This window comes from Lontra canadensis, unplaced genomic scaffold (genome assembly GCF_010015895.1).
Source record: "Lontra canadensis isolate GAN:19392208 unplaced genomic scaffold, GSC_riverotter_1.0 scaffold25, whole genome shotgun sequence".
In the NCBI taxonomy this organism is placed as follows: Eukaryota; Metazoa; Chordata; class Mammalia; order Carnivora; family Mustelidae; genus Lontra; species Lontra canadensis.
Genome location: NW_022631019.1, coordinates 9,036,634 through 9,056,457, shown reverse-complemented (window position 1 = coordinate 9,056,457; position 19,824 = coordinate 9,036,634). Strand labels below are relative to the sequence as shown.

Sequence of the window (19,824 nt, the reverse complement as noted above, 5' to 3'; positions counted from 1 at the left end):
ATTCCCTACTGTTGACTGTCTCCATGGTGATAGGCTCTGCAGATAAATACTCTCCTTAAGGGGGAAGCTGATTCTTCAGGAGCCAAACGGACCCCACAGAAGCAAATCGAACCAACAATAACCACCACAAATGCAGGGCCAGAAGGACCTTATTTTCGTGTTATCGCCCTGTGAGAGGCATCATTGTTAGGGTTATTTAACAAGGATGAGTTGAGACGATCACATTCTATGACTAATTCTATTACTCTAGTGCTGATGGGCTAGGCCCATGCAGAGATATTTGCATGTAGTCACTCATTTAATTCTCACAGCAGCCCTTTGAAACAGAGACCACTGTTATACCCATTTTATAGATGAGAACAGTGAAGCAAGGAGAGATTAAGTAGCTGTTTAACATCGCCCACGTGGGAGAGCTGGGATTTGAATCCACTCTGATTTTGGCCTAGACCCCTGGGCTCCAGTTAGTGCTTGTCTGCCCCTTTGCCCAAGGGGTTTCCACAAAAAATCCTATCTTTGTGTTCAAACTGATACCATGTGGTTTTTTCAGTTGGTCTTCATTCGCCCCCCGCCCCAATCATTTTATTGAGCAAACGCTACATCCTGAGCACTGAGTTGTGGGTGTAATGCACAGAATATAACTAGACCAGGGTCCCATCCCCACAGAGGGACCCCACTGAGGTCCAATGGGAGAAAGGCCATTATTTTGTTTATTCACAAAACAAAACAAAACAAAATTAGGAACCACCTCTCTATCAAGGGAGGGCTGATTCAATAAATTATGGCACATCCATATAATGAAATACTCTGTAGCTGTTTAAAAAAATGCTAACAGAGAAAGGTGCCTCCACTACAGTTGACTTAAAGAAGCAGAACCCTGTAGTCTCACTTGCCACAAATGAAAACATCCAGTTTCAAGTAGGTAATTCAGAGAACGTATTTTCCAACAGCCTTTAAGCAAAAGAAGAGGAACCCCAAGAAACTATTTGTTCCCTCTTGAAACTAACCATGTGGCACAGAGAAGACCTGAAGACACACCACAGAGTATGGCAAACCTCTATTTGGTAGGGACAACCGTCTGGACAGGCTAGAGCTGTGAAGAAGGGATGTCCTTTCGATCCAAGTACAGGGGAGTCATGCATTCTGTATAATTCCATTTTTTAAAACTTTTAATTATAAAATAACACAATATGAACAAATACATTAAAAATAAATATACAGGGGCACCTGGATGGCTCAGTGGGTTAAGCCTCTGCCTTCAGCTCAGGTCGTGATCCCAGGGTCCTGGGATGGAGTCCCGAATCTGGGTCTCTGCTCAGCAGGGATTCTGATTCCACCCCCCGCCGCGCCTGCCTCTCTGCCTACTTGTGACCTCTCTCTCTGTTAAATAAATAAATAAAATCTTTTAAGATAAATAAATAAATGTGCAGATAAATGAATTACAGTAGAGCACACCCCCACAAAACTGCACAGAGGTCAAGAAACAGAACATATCCAGCAGCCCAGGGCCACACATGCACCTCCCTTTCCAACCTGACTTCTGTAGCTGTCACTTCCTTGCCTTTTTTTTTTTTTTAATATGCTGAGCACCAAAGGTGCATTCCTATAGCTAATGCTTAGCCTTGCCTGTTTGTGGAGTTGGTATAAATGGAACTGTATAGCATGTATTCATTTGAGTCTGGTTTCTTTTCCTAAATATAGTTAATATTTTTAAAAGATTTTATGTCTTTATTTGAGAGACAGAGAGAGAGAGACAGAGCACAAGCAGGGAGGAGGAGGCAGAGGGAGAGGGAGAAGCAGACTCTCCACTGAACAGGGAGCCTGACTCCGGGTTGGATCGCAGGACCCTGGGATCATGACCTGAGCTGATGCTTACTTGACTGAGCCACCCCAGTGCCCCTATAGTTAATATTTTTAAGATTCACTCATGTTGCATGGAGCTGTGGTTGCTATGACTTTTTTGTACTTGTTCTCTGGGGCCAAGACACACAGCCATTTATCTAAGGCAGTGGCTCTCAAATTTCTAGTTTCTTAAAAATTATTGAGGGGACACCTGGGTGGCTCAGTTGGTTAAACATCTGCCTTCAGCTCAGGTCATGATCCCAGAGTCCTTGGATCGAGCCCCACGTCAGGCTCCCTGCTTGACGGGAAGCCTACTTCTCCCTGCCCACTCTCCCTGCTTGTGCTCTCTCTCTCTCTCTGTCAAATAAATAAATAAAATCTTTTAAAAAAATTATTGAGGACCCAGAGGGCTTTATAAAATATGGGTTATATTAGTGGTCTGGAACCAGGTCATAGAGCTCATGAGAGCCCCCGGTGCTTCTCTCTTCCCAGTTCCACCTTCTGTAAAATCACATTGGGAGCTCAAAATCCCTCATGGTGGGAATATTTATACCACAGGATGGGCAAACCCAGTAGATTAATGTAAATATGTTGATTTTTATGTATTGATTTCAAAAAATTCTATCTGTTGTGCTATATTGTTTGGTGTAAAGGAGGAAATCTAACCTCATAGAGATATGTAGTTAGAAGGGAGAGAAACATTTTCATAGGCTTTGCAGCTAACTGTGGCTATTCTTTGATGCTAAAGGAAAACTCAGTGAGTGGTGGTTTCTCGCTGGTTAGTCTGAAACTGTGCCAACACCCCTTTGAGCTCTGTTCCATTAAAATCCACTGACTGAGCTTGTGCTGTGAGTAGATCTTACAGTTTTTTTGCGATTTGTAACATCATGGTGGTCATTTGGAATCCATGGGTATGCTGAGCCTTGCAGATCTTCCAAATGTTGGCAGAGTATATGATGTTGTAAGAATTGCATCTACTAATGCCACCAGTGATCTCGTCAGAAAAACATTTAAAAATGAGGAAGTTGACCAGCTCACAGTGATGGATACAAGGTTTCCAAAATTCTAGTTTTAGTTTGAAAGCTCAAAACTCTGTCACAGACAATAACTAATATCCACTGTTTTCCCTGAAGGGTCAGATGTACTTCATTCATTTTTAAGAAAATATCAGCCAGATGTTCAGTTTGAATAATCACGGTTTGTCTAGCCATCATGTCTTCAAGTCAAAATGGTATTTGATTTAAAAAAAAAAAAAAAGCCCACCTAATTCTGCTTACAATTTCAATGTTCTCTTTCAAGAGAATATCATTCTTGGGTATGCAACAGCAGAGTTTTACACACACCTACCTTCTGTTTCATCACACAGCATTTGGAAAGGTATCTGCTCAAAGGTCAAAGATTTAATAGAATTAGTGATTTGGGGGCACCTGGGTGGCTCAGTCGTTAAGCGTCTGACTTTGGCTCAGGTCATGATCCCAGTGCCCTGGGATGGAGCCCCACACGGCCTCCCTGCTCAGCGAGAAACCTGCTTCTCCCTCTCCCACTCCCCCTGCTTGTGTTTCCTCTCACTGTTTCACTCTCTGTCAAATAAATAAATAAAATCCTTTAAAAAATTAGGAACTTTTACTTCTTCATCAAGGACAACCTTAAGTGAAACTAACATCATCATCATTATCATCATCATCATCATCATTATTAATTATTTTATTGCAAGTGTGTAGTGGTGGAGAACATGACTGCCAGCACCGCTGGTCCCCTGCTTTGATTCCTGCATGGGCATTAGCTGGTTTACCCACGACTCCATCTGCACTGTCAGTATCAACGTCGACATGGTGAAAAGGGGCAAATGACCTCTCAGTATTACTAAGAAAATAGTTTAGCCCTTGTAGGTCCCCTGAAGGAAGCTTGAGGATCTCCAGGGATCTTGCTTGGAAACTTCTGCTCTAAGATATATACCTATAGCAAGGGAATTGCTGGGTCATAGGATATGTGGTCTTCAACGTTGCTACATAGCGTCAAATATGTTGTGCAATATATCAGTTTATATTCCCCCCATCAGTATGTATGTTTGTTTCCATTACTCCATACCTCTAGAGCTTTATCATCATTCTAAACAGAAACTCTGTACTCATTAAGCAATAGCTCCCCATTTCTACTTCCCCCAGGCCCTGGTAATCTCTGTTCTACTTTTCATCTCTATGAATTTTCCTTTTCCACGTACCTCATATAAATGAGAGCATATGGGGGGTTTTGTTTGGTTTGGTTGGGTTGGGTTTGGTCTTGCTTATTTCACTTAGCCTAATGTTTTCAAGGCTCATCCATGGTATAGTACATGTCAGAATTTCATTCTGAATTTCTTTTTTGGACAAATAATGGCTGAATAATATTCCATTATATATATATATAGACCACACTATGTTTATCCAATCATCTGTTGGACATTTAGATCATTTCCACCTTTTGGCTTTTGAAAATAGTGCTGCTATGACCATAGGTGTACAGATATCTGAGTTTTTCCCCTTCCAATCTTTCAAAATATCTAGGGCGGGAACTGGCAACACAAAACTCTTTTTCCCAGGGTTCACACCAGTTCATGTTCCCACCAGCAATCAGCAGGGGGTCCCATTTCTCCACATCCTTGCCAACCCTAGTTACATTTCATTTCTGTTGAAATAATAATATTATTTATAGGTATTTTTTGACGATGCCATTTATTGGGTTAAAGAAATTTTCTTCTATTCTAAAGAACTGACAGTTTTTTCATAAATAAATGTTTAAGGTTTGCATCTCTTTAGATAATCACACAGTTTCCCTCACTTAATACATTAATGTGATAAATTACATTGAGTTTGTGATATTAACAAATTCTCCAATGTGAAATGGGTCTTACAGTCTAGTATAAACTCAACTTGGTCATGATATGCTATCCTCAGTATACACTGATGCATTCAGTTTGCTAAATACTTTTTAGAAATATTTATATCCATGAGCAAAATTTCACAGCCTATAATGTTCACTTCCACTGTCAGGATCCCAGGACCCTGGGATCATGACCTGAGCTGAAGGCAGAGGCTTTAATCCACTGAGCCACCCAGGCGCCCCATTTTTCTTAGTGTTTTCAAAGAGCCCCAACATGGCATTAATGATCATCTCTACTGTGTGATTATTTTATATTTTAGAAATTTTACCCTGAAGATCTAAGAACGTATGTAAAGATAAGAAAATATATTGAAAACTAGAAATTACTTTTTAATGCTTAATCTTTCACTCACTTTAAGAAATTCTCAGCCACTCTGTTCAAATATTGTTTCTGCCTCATTTCTTTCCCGTTGCTTTCTAGGACACCAGTTACATACTGGTGACACCTTCTCACTGCATCCTCAATGCCTCTTGTCGGCTCCTCTGTGTTTTCTATCCTTTTGTCTCTTTGCGCTTGATTCTGAGTCATTTCTTCTGACCTGCTTTCCAGCTCACATATCTTCTCTCTTCAAGGGTGCAGTCAGCCAGGGGACTTTAGATCTGTTGCATTTTTCAGTTCTAAAATTTCTGTTCGAGGGGTGGCTGGGTGGTTCAGTAGATTAAGCTTCTGCCTTCAGCTCAGGTCATGATCCCAGGGTCCTAGGATCAAGCCCCATGGTGGGGTCCCTGCTCAGTGGGAAGCCTACTTCTCCCTCTGCCCTGCCCCCTAGGGGCTTGTGTTTGTTCTCTTTCTCTCTCCCATGCTCTCTTTCTAATAAATGGTAAAATCTTTTAAAAAATAAATAGAATACAATTTCTGTGTGATTCATAGATACGTCACATTTTATAGTTCCAAATTTTAAATTTTTCTACCTTTTGAATTTAAAAAAATTAGTTATTTCAAAGAGACAGAACGTAGGGGGCAGGGATGGAGAGAGAGAATCTCAAGCAGAATCCCTGCTGAGCACAAAGCCCAACACAGGGTTTGATCTCATGACCCCGAGATCATGACCTGTGCCGAAACCAAGAGCTGGATGCCCAACCAACTGAGCCACCTAGACTCTACCTTTTGAATTTTTAAATTACCACTCTTTGCCTTCCAAATTTTTCAAATCTATAGATTTCTAGATTATACTTATATATTATATTTTAAATGAGTAGAGTATACTCATAGGCTATATACATATTTACCTCTTCTATTTATTCAGATTATATGCATAAATATATTGATACAGATTTTATCTCCTTGGACAGAATAAGCAGAACCATTCTACAGCATGTGATTCCTTTTTTTTTTATGTTTTATTTAATCTCTACACCCAACGTGGGGTTCAAACTCACAACCCCAAGATCAAAATTTGTGTACTCCTCCAGCTGAGCTAGCCAGGCGCCCTCTTTCTTTTTTAGCTGTTGTTTCTGTGACTTCTTTTTGCTAGCTCTTCTTTTCTCATGTACCTGGTACCTGAAAAATTATTTGCAAAAGTAATGTAGGTCTAAGATGACATTATCCTTCTGCAGAGGTGACTGTCATTTGCTTCTCTAATCACCTGTTGACATTAGAAATTAGGGATCACTTGCATACAGTTTAGGGGCAGGCATCTTGGATCATTGTATGATCCCAATGCCGTGGGCTCAGCACTATGTTAGAGGAATGACAGCATGCTCTGCAAATTCACAGAAGGACCTAACCCTGCTTGGCTTTCCAGAGAAAGCAGAACCTAAGACGGGACCTGATAGCTAGATCATGGATTGACTTCTGCCCTCCTCCTGGTCCAGCATGACCTAGAAACACTTCTTAGAGATGACCAATCTGCCTCGGGGTATTTTGCATGGAACAAAATAGTAGGGGGTGGTAGACTTGGAACTCAGACTCACTTGGCTTGAGCTTCAAGATTGCCCAAGTCAACCTTGGTTTCCTAATCTAAAAATTGGGAGTAAATACCATGAGGTGATAAGAATTCAATGATATGTCACCGATAAAACACCTCATAAGATGTCGTCACATATAAGGGGTAGATAAATATTCAATCCCTTCTTCCCTTCAGGCCTAAACCAAGTTTATCTTAGTGACAAAATCCATTCCTTTCCCTACAGGAGAGGAGCATATTTGGGAAATTGGGAAATAGGAGGGCTTTTTCCTATGACTAGAAATGCTTTGAGACTGAACCCCAGGCACTGCCTTATCTGATTCAACTTTGTGCAGTAATTTGCAAGACAACCAGCTACAATATTGGGGCAGAGATATGCTAGCCAGGGAAAAGAGCAAGCCATGGCAACCATGGGAATGAGGAGACAGTTTGCTGGCTCTGGCATCATTTGTTTTCTTCTGTAGGAAGCATCAAGGTTGGAGGCAACAAACCAATAATGTTACAGCTTGCCCCGATCCCTCAACTGATTCTTGGAGAGCTTCATTTAAGTGAAAGAACTTTCCTTTTAAAAATATGGCCATGCCATGCCAACTTGGTCCCACTCCACTAATTGTCAAGCCAATCCATTTTCTTTTTGCCTTTGGGATTGATGGTTATGATCCAATGATTTCCCTCCCAGTTGAGATCTGCTGGGAAACAGGACAGGCATCTTGGACCATCTACCATTTAAAATATCGCCAGTTAACAGTTCTCCTTGACCCCATCACAGAATCATGCATGCAGAAGGGGACGTGTGCAGACACATTCACTATAGATTTGTTGGTCTGTGAAAAACTAGAAAGAGACCAAATGTGTCCACTGCTTGGGAATGGCTAAGAACTGTAATATAGCCACAATGGGGGAATACTGTGCAGTAGCTAGAAAGAGTACAGTAAATCTATGTTGTTTACTTAGGCTAGATTTCAAAGATATAGCATTGATTGAAAACACTCAAGTGTTACAACATGTACAGAATAATACATTTTATGTACTGATATATGGCAAAGTCATCCCACAAAATATGGCTACTATATTTTCCATGGATACACATCTGTGTATGTAAAAGCATAGAAATAGGCTTTAAAGGATTGGAAGACCACCCCCTGCCAACAAGGCAACAGGGGATAGAGTGAAGGAAGGGTGGTCAAAAAGGATGTTAGCCTTATCTCCAGTATTTGAAGGTTTTACTCAAAAAGACAATATTGGGGCCCCTGAGTGGGTCAGTTGGTTAAGCATCTGATTCTTCATTTCAGGTCAGGTCATGATCTCAGGGCTGTGAGATCAAGCCTCATGTCTGGCTCCTTGCTCAGTGCAGACTTTGCTTGAGATTCTCTCTCTCTCTCTTCCCCTCCCCCATTCACATGCACTCTCTCTCTCTCTAAAATAAAAAAATAAATCTTTCAAAAAAATTAAAAATAAAAGGACAATATCTTTGTGTATCACTTTTATAATTTTTTTCAGTTATTCATTGGTCTTTTATTTTTTTTTTAATTTTATTTTTTATAAACATATAATATATTTTTATCCCCAGGGGTATAGTTCTGTGAATCGCCAGGTTTACACACTTCACAGCACTCACCATAGCACATACCCTTTTATAATTTACAATTAATGTTTTGAAGGTAGAATGGAAATATTGTGATTGTGAGCATGGTAAGCTGTAATATTATCCAAAAAATATCTGCCACCTGGGGAGGATGATGCTTCTCTGTTGAGTCAACGTCAGGTGCGGCTGCATGACTTGCTCTGGTCAATGAAAGGTCAAAGGAAGCTTGGGGAGCCCATGTGTGATTTGCTGTGGTCTTTTCTCCTCTGCCATGAGGCTAGAGAACATCTCACAGAGAAGTTTCTCCATCAGCCTGGTTTGCTGGAGCAGACAGATGTGGAGCAGAGCTCCAGCCAAGCTGAGAAGACCACGTAGTGTATAATGTGAGCAAGAAATAGTCCCTTGCTGTCCTAAGCCATTAAGACTGTGGGGCCACTTGTCATTGCAGCAGAACCTAACCTAGACTGACTATAGTAGCCTAGGGATAACAGAGAGCAATAGGTCACTCTGGAGCAGAGGGTGCAGGCAGAGAGGAGACAAGGTTTGGGGTCAGAAAGGCAGGGAGGTCCTGGTTGGGGATGAGGAGTACCATGAGGAAGACAATGAAAGGGAAGTGGAGGGAAGAGCAGTAGAAACTGGTTTTGCCCATTTTTCCAACTTTGCCTTAGGACCTTGTCCTCAATTGCCATCTGACCAATGAGAATAATTTGGGATTCAACACGTTTTCCTTCATCAGCTGGCCCTGGCCTAACTGGCAGATCTTTTCAGGGGAGTCCTGGGAATTTACTGAGAAAACACTTGCACAATGTCAGGGCTTAATGGTATGCAGGTGTCCATCAACCCTGAGCTGGTATTAGATGGGCACCTCAGCTATAACAACCAATTCTAAAGTCACTCAGACTTTGAGAAAGCTGCAGTCAAAAAGCAAAGGAAACCAGATGGGCAAAAACTTACTTGGCTCCATCAACCTGACTCAGATAAACAGCAGCTGACACCTAGGTGGATGGCAAATGACTCAAATAAGGTCATGTGGCTCAGTCATGTCTTTTAATTCTAAATGACAGAAAAGGAAAGGGCTAATGGGCCATGGGACATGGCAGAAAGGGGGTGTTGTCAGATGGATCAGGGGTTCAATGCACAGCACCTGACCAACTATGTGGCCTTGAGCCTGACTGGAAAGAGACGGGAAATGAGCATTGTTATTAACAACTCTGGGCCTCCGTTTCCTCATCTGTAAAATGGGTTTAAGAATACCTACTTTGTAGAATTCATGTGACGAACAAATGAGTGTGTTGTGGGGGGGCAGTGCATAGCTGGTGGATTAAATTAAAATATGCAGATCATGACCTGCTGAATGAGGAGACACGAGGCACCCACATGGGATAGGCAGGCAGCTCCTTCAGCATCCCAGCTCCCACCCTGGGGAAGTGGAGACCCAGGGTCATTTCAATACGCTCACACAAAGATAATAAACTCATGAGATTTATTGCTCACAGATCCCAGAAACGTGTTGGGGGTGTGCAATGAAATGAGGGAAGGGCAGTCCTCTGTCTCAGGTCTCAAGCGAGCAGGAGAGAGAGCAGGGTAGCAAGTACCGGCTTCTGATAAGGTGGTTGGGGCAAAGGTCACTTACATCTTGTGGGCTTGACCCCCAAGTGGTTATTTTAAAAAGGTGCTCTGCGAAAAGTAAAGTGGGAACTTATGGCTGGAAATCCTAAGCTTGAGGTTCTTATCTGCATGTCCATGGGTGTGAGCAGGATTGCCAGGCTGCAAATTGCCTGGGCAGCAACTTGAAAGAGCTCTTTTCTCATCAGAGGGGGATGGAAATTTAAATCCAGAGGCTCTTCCAACCCTGAAAATGCAACCAACACATCTCCTCTGGGCATGGTCCTCTAGTGGCTCCCACACTCCTCACCACCCCACAGTAGAAAAGCTAACAACCTAAGTTCTCACAAGGTCAGCTCAGTCCCACTTACTTATGTCCAGAGGCAGGGTGAAACAAAGAAGACCACACTCCAGGAGAGGAGCCTACCCAGACTCAACTGAGAGACCTAGTCTAGAAGAGACCATGCTCCTCAGATCCCATCCTGCCCAACAGCTGAGTGGTCACCAGACCAGGCGCTTTCAGTGAGTGGTTCCTATCTTTCCAACAAAGACACCTGCTGGTCTTCTGCTGTGAATGGATCCAGAAGCCACCAAGTGGGATTCCTCTCTGCCCCATGTTTCAGCACAAACATTCAACTGAAAGCAAGTCAAGGACATGCACGGGGGCCTCTGTGCAGCAGACTTGGATCTTGGCCTATAAAAGCTGTTAGCCAACCAGGAGCAGAGCCTCCTGAAGACCAGGTAGGATCACCCTGGGAACCTGGGCCTGCTCTTTCATGGAAATGTCCTCAGGGACAGGTGGTCAACTGACCTAGTAGTCCTTGACATCTCTCGCCACTTCCAAATACTCTGATCCAGGGTTCATTTAGCTTCTGTAGTAGCGTAAGCATTGACGTCCACCAACAGAGTAAGCATTGATGTCTACAGTAGAGTAGTAAGTGCTGATTAGAGGAAAGTACTCCCTCCCTCCCTTACGCTCAGTCCAAGCCCCCAGTGGAACAGATCCCGTCCTCCACCCCAAGGTTGACATGGAACGTAGGCCTGGTTGGTCAAAGCGTTCCACTCTCTAGGTTGTGGCAACTAGACACACTACTCAGCAAGCCCACAGGGCCATTGAGCTACGGTGTAGTTTCTGCTGGGATGGCTGAGAATGAGGCATGGGACTCTGGAGAGTGTGAATATGGAGCTGCTCAGGGCCACCATATGCAGAGCGGAAGGGGCCATCCATGCAGCAGAGCACAGAATGGAAGAAAGAAGAGAAGGCCGCTCACCAGCTTGTTTGAATTCCTGGATTAAATGATACCTGATTTATCCCCAGAATTCATAGCTATCAATACATTCGTTCTCTGATTTAGGCCAATTTGAGCTGGTTCTGTGTCTTAAAACGGAAACAGTTCTTGCTAACACATCTTCAGCCCCTTTGGCCCCTTTGACTCCAAGAGCTCCAGAGCTCCAGAGCTCCCCCATCAGGTGCCTGGAACCTGCCACGAGGTTCCAACCACTACAGAAAACCTATCCACTCTGTCCTAACTCTTCCAGTCCAGAGAGTTGAAACTCTGAGTTCAGAGGCAGAGGAACAGAGGGGAAAATGTCACTGTGTACCCAGAGGAGAAGGACAACAGGTTCTCCACCTCCACCCAACAGTCTGGAACAGCAGAGCCCCATCCTTTGAGCTAGATTTGAGAGCCCATGGGATTGCACAGAATGTGTCCCTCTTTCATTCCAAGGCCAGCCAAGTGGACATTCCTGCTACCCACAGCCTAGACCAGCCTGAACTCTCCCTCAGGGAAGCCAGAGGCAACCTTCACATGACCATTCACTCTCAGATGACTGCTGCAGATCATCAGCTCATGTTTTCCCAATGGTGAACAGGAACAGAGCGCCACCTTCCCCCCAAACCTGTCTCTCCTACTGCTCTCCCTCCAGACATCAGAAGCTTGCATTCTACATTTCTGGAACCTGGAGCAAGAAGGACATGGCAACCTTGACCCCCTCCCTAGCCCCACTCAACATCACCTCCATCACAACAGAGAGCCCTGCTGGGAAACCAGATGGTGGTGGAATGCATTAGTCTTGGGATGAAAAATGGTCACAACCCCTTTAGAAAATGAACCATGGTGTCCAGAATCCTTGTGGAGCAGGGAAAGTGCAAACAGCCCATATCTAAGGTACTAAGCACTCCATGGAAACCATCCTCCATGTGGTGCCAAGTCACTGGGACTCCCAGGTCCTCCAGCCGCTTCTTGTACAACAGCGAGTCATCCCGGAGAAAGTCAAACTCACAGCTCACAATGAATGTTTCGGGGAGCTGGGACACGACTTCATCTTCTGCAATCAGGGGTGAGTTCATGAAATCCAGCACGAGGCTTGTCTCCAGATAGGCAGCCTCATTCAAGGGCACCGAGGTCGGCTGATAGGTTCCCTTCTTAAATCTCTCTGGGATGTTTTCTGCACCCAACCACTTTCTATATTTTTCCCAGAATTCAGCAGGCAAATGGGCGCCTTTCAGGATAGTGTTTTTCCAGGAGGGGTTGATGTCCAGGAAAGCACTCCAACAGTAGAAGGCAAAGTCTTGGCTGGCCATGGGGACATTCTTGTTCTGCTGATGGGAGGGGAACTGGAAATGCACAGCCTGGAGACTGGCGTAGATCAGGATCTGAGCACGGATCTTGGGGAGATCTGGACAGCCCAAAAATCTTTGACAGATTGCCGTTGCCATCCCCCCTCCCACACTGTCCCCACAGAGCACGACCCGATCTGGGTCCACCCCGTACGTGTTCAGGGACTTTAGGAAGTGGGTCGTAGCTGCAATGCAGTCTCTTAGCGCCACAGGGAACTTATGGTGGGGCAACTTGCGGTATCTAAAAAAGAATCAAGGAACACGGTTTACACCCAGCTCCCTAGAAAAACCAAACCTGTGTCTAGCATCCTTTAGGCCAAATTTCTTCCATTAAGTTCTCTTTCTGAAGCCCGAGCAGGTGAAGTGAAGGTATGTGGCTTGAAAGACGTGATGGACATGAAGTCCACCGTGTCTGGCGTATAGGCTCAGTGAGTGGTGGCTGCTATTCCCTCTGTCTCAGTGCCCCTTTGGGGGACAGACAACGACCACAAGAGCCCTCAACAATTTAGCAGTTACCAACACAAACCCCATCTTTCCGTACCAACCTGCTGGTGCATCCTTGACTCACACGTGTCCCCTCACTTACGTTCCTTTATGAGCATCTCCAGCTTTGCCTGGGTTTCAATTCTAACTAATCCTGCCAAGCTTGCGGGTTTTGTGGGAGGATCTTGTAGATGTAAATACCGCCTGAGACCAGCAGTTAACCTGTGGGTCTCCTCCAGGTCAGCCGTGTCCACTCTGGGCCATTCCTGCCCTACAGGTGAGCCACGTGAGTCCCTGGTCTCCATGCTCAGGTTGCTGTCATGCAAGCACACCAGCCCAGCATGCTAGACCTCCCCATTTTTCAAGAGATTCCAGAAATCTGGGTGTTGTGAGAAATGTTACCACTTGAAACGTTAAAAATATAAAACTATTCTATGGGATCAACAAATTTTTGCCAACCGTTTCCATTCCGATGCCTCCTATTTTTAAGCTGTCCTGAGTTCAGGCTGGGACAGCAATGTTTCAACTCTAAAACCTTATCTTCCTTGGATTCATAAACTAATTTTCTTATAGAGAGTTGCTGGTATAATAGACCGGCGACGTCTTTGTTCCACATGACCAGAGCTATAAGGAGTATCGTGGCCAATGCCTGAATCGAGAATTCCCCAAGGCAGAAAATATCTCACAGCTGAGAATTATAAAGTGATTGGTTTCTCTGGGTTCCCCCTTCTTCATGCAGGACCAATTTTTGTATTTTTCACTCTCAGTCAACCAGTTGTGCTGCAAGGAAGCTGGGAAATTTTTTCTTGCTAAGACCCCAGCAAATGGCATTTCTTTATGGCACCTGCATTTAAACAAAGCTGCAGGAAAGATTAGTCAGGAGAAACCACACTGCTCCCGTGGGATGTTGTGTCAGGCAGTGGGGGCGGGAGGTCTCGCCTGCCCCACGTCCACCAAGCCCTCTTTGAGGTTCCAAACCAGGAGGTCAACTCTCCAAGACCAGGTAGGAGAGAGTGGCTTTTTAATCCTTCTCAGTTCCTTTGACAGATCTCACCAGGGTGGACCCCCCCACCTCAGGAGCGCTTGGGAATGCCATGGCAATGTCTGCCCTCATCTGGTTTACCACGTGGGGCACCATAGCATTGTGTGGAAGGAGGTGTCTGGAACATGCCGGGCTCTTTGGTCCGGTGAAGCACTTTCCACCCAACGGGGCTCATGTGCGCAAAGCTCTGCACCCGATCTGCTCGACAAAGGCCCCTCCCCACACAGCTTCCAGGTGACAGCCTGCACGGGATGCCGGAGGGCCGCCCGCAGGAAGGAGTGCCGTTCTCTGCCTCTCTCTCTCCCTCTCTCTCTCTGTCTCTTTCCTTTCCTCCCCTCAGGGTTGCTCACAGCCCATCCCGTGCCCCAGTGTCCTGGTATCCCAGCATCCTTTTGTCTCCCCGCCTCCCACGCCATCACCCAGCACCACCTCCTCCTTCCCGTGCTCACCCAACTGCTAGAACCACTGAGTCACTTTCCTTGGACAAACGACAGCATATGGCATAGTGGGTTCCTAGAAAATAAAACGTTTTTAACATTCACTAGGACGGTTAGTGGCTTCCTTTGGCAGCCGTCACCACGGGCTGCCCCTTCTCTCTGACAACCACCATGGACAGAGAGTTGGGGTTGATCCTAATGGGCCTTTGCAGACTTTCTTCCAGCTGTGGAGAAGCCTTCCTCCTCCACTTGCTAGAATTTCTCCTTGGACGTCCTGTCTGAACAACTTCCTCTAAGATCCCCTCTTTCCCTGTGGTTTCTGCAATTCATTCAAAACATCTGAGATGCTGGGGCGCCTGGGTGGCTCAGTGGGTTAAAGCCTCTGCCTTCAGCTCAGGTCATGATCCCAGGGTCCTGGGATCGAGCCCTGCATCGGGCTCTCTGCTCAGCGGGGAGCCTGCTTCCTCCTCTCTCTCTGCCTGCCTCTCTGCCTGCTTGTGATCTCTGTCTGTCAAATAAGTAGATATAATCTTTTTTTAAAAAAGTTAAAAAAATGGACACAATGATAACAACAGGGCTGTGCAGAGGTTAATGAGATTATGCGCATGAAGGGTCTCTACAGTGCCTGCTGTGTAAATATTAATTACTAATAATATTATTTAATACCCATTGACTGTTAACGCCGTTCATTATGCAGACGGAACCCAAACCACGGCTGCAGAAATCCCTTATTTTCCCGAGGCTACCACTGTGAGCTTCTGCCTTTCCACGGTTTAGAAGGCAGGGCTGAAACCAAATAAAATTGTTTTTCCCCTTAAATTCTTGGGGCACCTGTGTGGGGGAGGTTAAGATAATAAAATTGTCTCAATTTTGAGGTTTTTTCCTCTCATTAACTCTCCTCAAATTTTTGATTCTCCTGTCTGTACCGGAATTTGTCTCAGGAAATATCTGGCCCGAAACAAAAGGTTGTGTCTCTGGGGTTTTTTGTTTGTTTGTTTGTTTTTTCACTTTTTAAAAAACTCCTTTTTTCCAACTAAATAGAGGTCGTAGTTGTAGAACATTGTTAGTGTAGTAAATGCCACTGAATCGTACAGTTGAAAGCAGCTGATTTGGGGAGCCTGGTGGCTCAGTGGGTTAAGCATCTGCCTTTGGCTCAGATCATGATCCCAGGGTCCTGAGATCAAGTCCTGCATCAGGATCCCTGCTGAGCGGGGAGTCTGCTTGTCACTCTGCCTCTGCCTCTCCCCCTCCCCTGCTTGTGCTCTATCAAACAAATTAATAAAATCTTAAAAAATAAAGTGGGTAATTTTATGTTGTGTGAATTTCATGTGTATATATATATATATGTATATATTATACATAGATTATACACATAAATAAATACATAAATATGTATGTGTGTGTATGTATATATATATATTTTCCCCCCATATTTGGGTCTCCTCACTTCCAGAAAGAGATCCAAACATTCCATATCTTTGCTGCCAGCCTGATCTGGGCCCCACTACCTCTCTGGCCGTGCTCTGTCCTGTAGCAGCTTACAGACTCCAGGACAGTGATGGGAGAGCCCCATGTTGCTGGAAGGCAGGTGCCCCCCCCCCCCGCTCTGCTCTGAGGCTTTCCTACTAGGTCTGAGGGAAGGACTCTTACTCAGGCTCCCCATGACTATCCCGCCGCCGTGGTAGAACACGATGCCAGGCCTGAGGGTGCAGGAAGACACCTTGGGCTGGTACAGCTTCACAGGGATCGTCCCGTAGTACAGATCTGTGACCATGACATCCGGATCCTCCTTGAGTGGCACTAGATCATGCACGAAACGGACAAACTGAGGCATAGAGCAGATTCTCAGTCTCTCAAAAATCATCCCCTGTTGGTGAGAGAAGAGGAAATGAGGTGGGAAGGGTTTCAGTGTGCAGCACAGTGGAGTCCTGCCACTGCCTGTGGCCCCCAGCGGGGTGGTCAAGGCAGGCTGAGTCACAGTCCTGCTCCACCACGTGTGCCCCCATGACCCTGCCGTAGATCCAGCCCACCTCGGTCCACCTACACCGCCCCTTCCTCCTCTCTCCCCAGGACCTGATACCCAGCTCCATAAACCAGGTTTCTGGCCACCCCACGAGGGTCCCTCTAACCCAGAACACCCACCCCCCGTGGCCTGGACATGACCTCTCTTCCCAAAGATGCCGTCCCGGACCAGCCTAGCCAACACGGCCATTCCAAGAATTAGTTGCTATTAGGACTTGATAATGACATTGTGGTTATGTTTTTTAAAAGGTGGGGGGTAAAGATACAAATTTAGCGATCTGAAGGGGTGCCTACACCCCGATGTTTATAACAGCAATGTCCACAAACTATGGGAAGATCCCAGATGTCCATCAACAGGTGAATGGATAAAGAAGATGTGGTCTATATACACAATGGAATACTGTGCAGCCATCAAAAAATGAAATCTTGCCATTTGCAACCACATGGCAACCACAAATAGAGGGTATTATGCTGAGCAAAATAAGTCTGAGAATTATCATACGATCTTACTCACATGCAAAATTTAAGAAACAACAGAGGATCGTAGGGAAAGGGAGGGAAAAAAAAAAAAACAAGACGAAATCAGAGAGGGAGACAAACCATAAGAGACCCTTAATCATAGGAAACAAACTGAGGGTTGCTGGTGAGGGGGCATGGGGTAACAGGGTGACATTAAGCAGGGTACTGGGTATGATATAAGACTGATGAATCATGGACCTCTATCTCTGAAATTGATAATACCACTATATGGCCAATAATCGAACTTACATTTTTAAAAGGATACAAAGTAAAAAAATAAAATAAAAATAAATAAAAGGTGAGGGGTTCTTGTCTTTTAGAGAGACATACTGAAGCTTTTTGGATAAATATAATACCCAAGATCTGCTTCCTAGGAAACGGGAAGGGGGAAAAGTTAGGGTCACAGGTGCAACAAGGTTGGCTGGGAGTCGGCAGTCAGTGCTGGGGGGCTGGGGTGGTATGGTATTCTGTCTCCTATGTCTGGGGGTTGGCATAACAAGCCGTAAAAGTAAACAAAGTAGGCTCTTTCCCAGGCACCCTCTTTCCAGCGGCTCTGCCCCAAGGTCCTTTTGGCTTTCAGTGATGCCTGTGGACCTTGAGACAGAATATTTCCAACACATAAAGTAAAATACATGGGATTACCAAGGAAACCAATTTCTTTTCAATTATAGTTATCAAAACAGGAGGTACACAGGCCAAGTAATAATGCACGTGCTTCCTTATTAGCACACCAAGTAGCAAGACCTAGTGGCTGGATTAACACTATTCATAACTTCAGAGAAACGAGGCCCGCACACAGTTTTTCGCAATATCTGCAAGAAATGTCATCTGCTCTGAAAACAGCTGGCATGCGCCTTGGTGACAAACCCCGGGTTCTGCTGTCACAACTGTGGTTTGTCCTCTTCATTCCTAATGGAAGGAAATACCACTTTTCCTTTAGAGGTGAGAGGAAATGGAGTGGTTTTTACCTCCCCCCAAATTCAGGAACTCTGCCTTCTGTCGCCGTTGCAGATTCAGGGAACCCTGGATTCAGAAGCCCCGTGGTTCCCTCCTGCCCTATTCCACTTTCTTCGTATCACTTGTCACTGTGTAAATCAATTAATTTCTAGTGAGTTTGTTTGTTTCTCACTGTCTCCCCATGGACATTTCCGTGACAGTTTGAGCATCCTGAAGTCAGACGCTCTCTGGGACTTCCTTCCTCTCACCCATCAGTGATCCCAGAGCTAGGAACTGGTGGATGACATATAGGAGTCACAAGACACCTCTTCATAGAAAAAAAACAAATCAGCAAATAGCAGTAAGGCTAATACTTAACGAGGGCTTCCTCTGCCCCAGGCATCATCAGCCGCACTCAGGATGGCTTACCTCCTGAGAGCCCATGCTACGAGTCTAGACTGTTATTCCCCATCTTTTGCAGATGAGGAAACTGAGTCACCATATTTGGGAACCAGGACTACCAGACTGTGAGAGTCAAGGGCAGGAAAGCCACAGGAGAAATCACTGGGTTTTGTGAAAGCTGAACTTGAAGGTAGGAAACCTTCAGCCTGAGGGTGCTTCTCCAGGACGGATCTCTCATGAGAACAGGTGCTTGCAATTAACTTTCCATTATGTAAGAGACTCAACACTTCTATGTGTTTAATTCATCATCCCTCTGGAAAAGCACCACCAATCCGCATGTGCAACTTGGTCTCCCCATGACCCATTTATATCTGTTTTATTAAACTCACACACCAGGAATAACGAGCAAAATCTGATTATATTCCATAAATAGTTTTCCACCTCTCAAAATTAACAAAATATATCTCTAAAGTCACATTCTGTAGTTTTGCTAATTTACTAAATTAGCACTAATTTACTAATTGGCCGCATATCTCTTTATTGTTGGCTGCTGCTAGCTAGCAGGTAGGTAGTGATGGGGGCTCATTCCTCACTCCACAGAATCACGCCGTGCGCTGTGAAGAAAGTAAGTTGGAAGGCAGGAAAGCGGGACTAGAGCAGGGCTTTTTTCCCCCATTAATGGAGGATGTAAGTCATTTTATCATTTCCTGGCTATGAGCCCACTGCTGGTGAGGGGGCATGGGGTAGTATATCCTTTGACCCACAGACATCTTTCTGTGATGCTTTCTATGAAGATGAAGAGGAAGAGCCCTATGAACACCAGGAAGAGGTTGGGAACCTCATGACTAATATGTTACATATTAGCCTCCACGGCTGTGATAGTAGCATTAATGCAACCACAATCCTCCGAAGGGTGTTTTCCCAACTCCCTCCTTCAGCCTCCGGAAGACGGGACAAATAAAACACACCACTCACCCACGTCACCAACAGCTCGAAAATACAGTGCAGGACCCGCAGTTTCATGGGGTGGCCGATGGCAGCAGGGATTTCCGCAGTGAGGAAATGGTTGCAGACAACCCACAGCCCAACCCCCATGGAGAACACGCAGGCCGCCTGGAGAAGAAGCAGGACCGGGACTGCCATCGTGCTGTTTTCAACACGGAAGAGAGAGAGGAGGCTGTGCTCAGGGCGGGCCACTCAGGACAGGGTTTGGAGCCAGCCACCTTCCTCCACTTATATACCACACCCTGCCCTCCCCATCTCCCCAGCACTGGCCAGGCCAGGTGAGTCACAGACTCAGGTGAGGACGCAGTTCTAGGACAGCGCCCATGCACAGGAGAAAGAGGTTCATGCAGCCTGACTCAGCTAGAAATGAGGGCTCCAAACTTCCAGCTTAGATCCTGGGGCACTGCTACTAGAAATGGCCCTAGAGACTTCCCCATGGACATCACAAACACCATTTCCTCCAACTGTGCTTGGGACAACCCACCAATTCCACTCTGGCCACA

General features: G+C 45.3%; 1 protein-coding gene across 1 annotated transcript; it reads right to left on the bottom strand.

Annotated features, from left to right (window-relative positions):
- Nucleotides 1-11,342: 11,342 nt before the first annotated feature.
- On the bottom strand, nucleotides 11,343-19,481 carry AADACL3 (arylacetamide deacetylase like 3). The gene is made up of 4 exons (XM_032864052.1): nucleotides 19,292-19,481; nucleotides 16,088-16,304; nucleotides 14,450-14,513; nucleotides 11,343-12,716 (listed from the first exon to the last, which is right to left on the bottom strand). Exons 1-4 carry the CDS (start codon nucleotides 19,457-19,459, stop codon nucleotides 11,945-11,947), a joined length of 1,221 nt encoding a protein of 406 aa, XP_032719943.1. The 5' UTR covers nucleotides 19,460-19,481; the 3' UTR covers nucleotides 11,343-11,944.
- Between the last annotated feature and the right edge of the window lie 343 nt (nucleotides 19,482-19,824).